General features: G+C 37.8%; 1 protein-coding gene across 1 annotated transcript; it reads left to right on the top strand.

The window, feature by feature from the left end:
- Positions 1-381: 381 nt before the first annotated feature.
- Positions 382-1,323, top strand: LOC127689570 (olfactory receptor 5B3-like). The gene has a single exon (XM_052189262.1). The coding sequence runs from the start codon at positions 385-387 to the stop codon at positions 1,321-1,323; it is 939 nt and encodes a 312-aa protein (XP_052045222.1). The 5' UTR covers positions 382-384.
- Positions 1,324-4,714: the final 3,391 nt, after the last annotated feature.

The following is a 4,714-nucleotide window of genomic DNA, read 5'->3' as shown; positions in this document are numbered from 1 at the left end:
TGAGACCTATCCTCAAACAATTAGCATTAATATTATATTGCTGTTGATATAATTAAGATGAGTGTGTGCGTGTGAGTGTGTGATGCACGATATGGCATTTGTGAGAATATGTGAGGACAATGTGCATGTGTTACTTCCCTCCTTTTACTGTGTATTCTGAAGACTTGGCTCAAGTCAGTTGAGATTGAAGCAAGTGCTTTTAGCCAGTGCACCATCTCGCTGGTTCTAAGCATTAATAATTGTTGAAATTTGAGTTTCTATTATAATAAAATAATTCCTGATAGTGGAACGAAGACATTTCAATAGCTTCTCAATCTCTCTACATTAGATATACTCCTTCCTTATTTTTCTTACAGGGCATATACTGATTCCCAAATAACACTGATGGAGAACAGGACCGAGATGACAGGGTTCATCCTCCTAGGACTAACGAATGCACCAGAATTACGGGCCCCTCTGTTTATGATAATCAGCCTTATCTATTTCACCAATGTGGTTGGAAACTTAGGAATGATTGTGCTAATTCTCTGGGACTCTCGACTCCACACTCCCATGTACTGTTTCCTCGCTAACCTATCTCTGGTGGACATCTTTTACTCCTCAGCTGTTGCTCCAACAGCTTTGGCTGGACTTCTTGTAGAAAACATAGTTGTCTCCTACAATGCTTGTATTGCACAAATGTTCTCATTTTCAGCCTTTGTCACTACAGAAGATTTACTTTTGGCTGCAATGGCCTATGATCGCTATGCAGCAGTGTGCAAACCCCTGCATTATATGACTACCATGACTCCAACTGTGTGTATATGTCTGACCATGGCCTGCTATGCTGGTGGCTTCCTGAATTCCTCCATCCACACTGGGGATACATTCAGGCTTTTGTTTTGCGGGTCCAATGCAGTTCATCACTTTTTCTGTGATGTTCCAGCAGTCATGACTCTATCCTGCTCTGACAGACATGTCAGTGAGATGGTGCTCATTTATGGAGCAGGCTTCATTATCTGTTCTGCACTCCTTCTGATTTTAATATCCTACACATTTATTTTCATCACAATCTTCAAGATGCGCTCAGCTGCAGGATATCAGAAGGCTATGTCCACCTGTGTTTCTCACTTCACTGCTGTCTCCATTTTCTATGGGACTGTTATTTTCATGTACTTACAACCCACCTCCAGCCACTCCATGGACAGCGACAAAACTGTGTCTGTGTTCTATACCATGGTCATCCCCATGCTGAACCCTGTGGTCTACAGCCTGAGGAACAAGGAGGTGAAAAGTGCATTCAAGAAAGTTGTAGAGAAAGCAAAATACTCCTTAGGATTTTGAGTCTAGTATTGTGTGTCCCGCTGTAATGCATCTCCATGCCTATCACATCTTTCCTAGGTACCTTGTGAGACTTCAGGACATACTGATGTTAAGTAGAAGAATCAATACCTTTATCCTTTCAAATGTTTGCTTTTTAGAACATAGAAACAATGCTGTAAATGCAATATCTGTTTTAGAATGGCTAACATGAAGTTTAGCATGCATTTGTTATGTTTGTCTAAACACTAATGGATCAGACTATTCACAATTTGTACAAGCATTTTCTACATGCTGCTAGTAGTGCATATCTAAAAAAAGAGGCAAAGAAAAGCCCCTGAGAAGTTTCTGCTGTGACACACCTGGGCATTGGCATTTGGGTGTGGAAACATACACAGAGTACAATGGCATCCTGCTAGTATTCTCTTTTCAAGGCATATCGATCCTTGCTCTGCACACACATGTGCATACACATGTGTTTGTATGTGTTTGAATACAAGTGGGCTTAAGTGTGTCTGAATCTGTTTGTATGTGCAGAGACCTATGGGTGACATGGAAGTCTTTCTCAATGACTGGCTGTTTAAATTTTTGATTGAGGAAAGATCTCTCAATTAAACCAAGATCTCTCCCATCATCTGGTCTAGCTAGTCATTTTCCTCTTGTGATTTCTTGTTTTTGCCTCCCCAATTCTGGAATTATAGGTGGGTCCCCATACCCTTCTGACATTTATAAAGGTTCTGTAGATTCATAGCTCTGGTCTTCATGTTTGCATGACATTTTGTTTTTTACCCACTGAACCATCTCCCTAAATCCATTAATTTTCCACAAAAATTTTAAATAACTTATTTTGGGGTAATAGAATATCAATTTATGCTTACTTCTCTTCAATTGACATACTAGTCCAAGTGCTTCAAGTGATGTAGCTTTAAATATGTGCTTATTTAACTGAATATTTTGGGTATTTTACTGAGATGTTTAGAGATAAAGTATCTTGAATGAAAAGATATTTCTTTGCATCCAGGTAATTTTATAGAGACTTAGTTTTTGCTTTATATGACTCAAAAGGAAAATTATGCTGAGTATCATAAAAATAGAGTGAAAACAAAGGACTTATCCACTTTGCATGTGACTACCCCAATATCCAGGTCTTTAAAATTGTCCTGGCAACCTATGTTTTCCATGTATTATCTCTGCAAGTGCTTCTGCAAGTCCTCAGTGATGTCCATATATCAACATATTTGCATCACCTCTTGTCACTCTCAGTCTGTCCCCTCACTCCATTCACACTGATCCACTTTATGTTCTTCCCAGCTGTAAGTATGTCCCTACTCCAGGGTACTTGAGGTTGCTGTTCCTGCATGGACATTTCCTTCACTACATTCAGTTCTTTGCTTCAACAGATGCAAACCATGTTGGGAGTCTTCCATGACTCGCTTATAAGACAGTCACTTTTGTTCCTATTTTCACTGTCCCTCTACTCTGCCTTGTCTTCACAGTGCTCATCAGCATCTCAGCTGGAATCTAAATCTAAGTAAGGGCATTAGCTTGATCTGTTTAGCTACATACTACAGACTTGGACTTGAATACAATTTTGACCCATTGTAGATGCTCCATACTTATTTACTAAATGAATAAATAAATTAATAAAGTTCAGTCCAGATATGATAAAATGTTTATCACTAATGAAGTAGTGATAAACATAGCATAAAACTTTATAAGTTTTTATTCTAGAAATGTAGTGTGCTTGAAAGGGTAGGGGCTATTGTTTGCGTTGCTGCTGCATTTTAATCTTGATTCTCACTCAGCAATAGTGGACTCCATTTGTAGACTACTTGGGTTATTTTCTAAAAGTTCTTATTCAAGTGAATCATCTCATCTTTTTTCTTTTTTTACTTTTAAAGAAGGAATCAAAGATGATTTCTGTCTACTCCTGGCAGATAAGAAAAATCTATCTGGACTGGATAGATAACTTGGCAGATAAGAGCATTGGCTGCTCTTCCAGTGGTCCTGAGTTCAAGTCCCAGCAACCACATGGTGGCTCACAACCATTTGTAATAGGATCTGATGCCCTCTTTTAGTGTGTCTGAAGATAGTGACAGTATATTCATATACTTAAAACTCATACACATATACATAAAATAAATAAGTCTTTTTTTTAAAAAAAGCTATGGAACACTCAGCATTACTGAACTGTAGTCACATGAACGTTATCTGGAGAGATTTTTATGAAGATTTTACAAAGGTCTTTAATTAATTTACTATGCATAATTATAAGTCTATACACACAGCTATACTTATTTCTGTATCTCATGATCCTGTTGATGTTAACCTAAATACAAACTCATGCTAATATCTGGCTTTAACTCAGCTATGTATTAAATTCACCCTTTCCAATTTGTGATTTCCTCCTCTGGTTACTTAGAAATGTGAGAGTCACAGTCTCCTATTCATGGACTGATTCATTCATTTTTATTAAACAAATTAAGAAATTCCATAATGGTTCATTGGCAACTTAATGAGAAACAAATCATGGAATAGACATGTCTCATTGATTGGAAACACAGCTGGCCATTGTCACAAAGGTAAAGTTATATACACAAAAAGATTTGGTGTTTTAAGGTCTATTGTATAAAAAAAAAATAGCTCACCCTCCAAGAACATGGAAAAAGTTAATGAAAGATGGTCATGGTAGTGGTAACATGAACAGACACTTGACCAAACTGTGAAAGACTTATGCTAAAATATTGGTATTTATAAGTTAATATTAACTGGAGAAAAGAAGAAAATAACATGTGATAAAAAAAAAACACCTTTAAACAGTTGATCTTAGACCCAGAGAGACTTAGGTTTTTCACTATGAAGGTGCAACGAGAATCTACAGGTGCTCTCATGGGGGAACAGCCCCAGAGAGCTCAATGACTCCATAATGCCTGGCTAGCTCTCGGGCACTGCCCTTTAAAGTTAATCACTTTAGAAGACCAAGATGGCAAGGTGACCATGGCTGGTCATCACTAAGCCACCTGAGTGTTAATATTTTCCCATACACACTGGTTTTCTTCTGAACTGGAGATTTTCTGAGAATCTTCAACCCTGGTTGAAAAAATACCCAAGACAAAAACTGTATTAAACAGTTTCAGATAAGTGACCAGTTAGGAAACTTTCCTGTGTGCTTTCCTCCACTCATACTCTCCGAATACCTCTCTGTGGGTTATATGAGAGAGGCAATGCTATAATCTTTCTTTTACAGGCAAGGAGGAAATAAGAGACCCTTCTAAAGACACAGGGAGTTCACAGTAAATTCATGGATGGACATGTTTGAATGTCTTTTTTCTGTGTTTTGTGTTGCTTTAGAAAGCTCTGAACCTTTTGATTATTCCCTGTCAAAGAAACTCTCTGATGATACCTGTGTGTTACT

This window comes from Apodemus sylvaticus, chromosome 1 (assembly GCF_947179515.1).
Source record: "Apodemus sylvaticus chromosome 1, mApoSyl1.1, whole genome shotgun sequence".
In the NCBI taxonomy this organism is placed as follows: Eukaryota; Metazoa; Chordata; class Mammalia; order Rodentia; family Muridae; genus Apodemus; species Apodemus sylvaticus.
The sequence above is the reverse complement of the archived record's forward strand: the minus strand, read 5'-3'. Positions and strand labels throughout refer to the sequence as shown.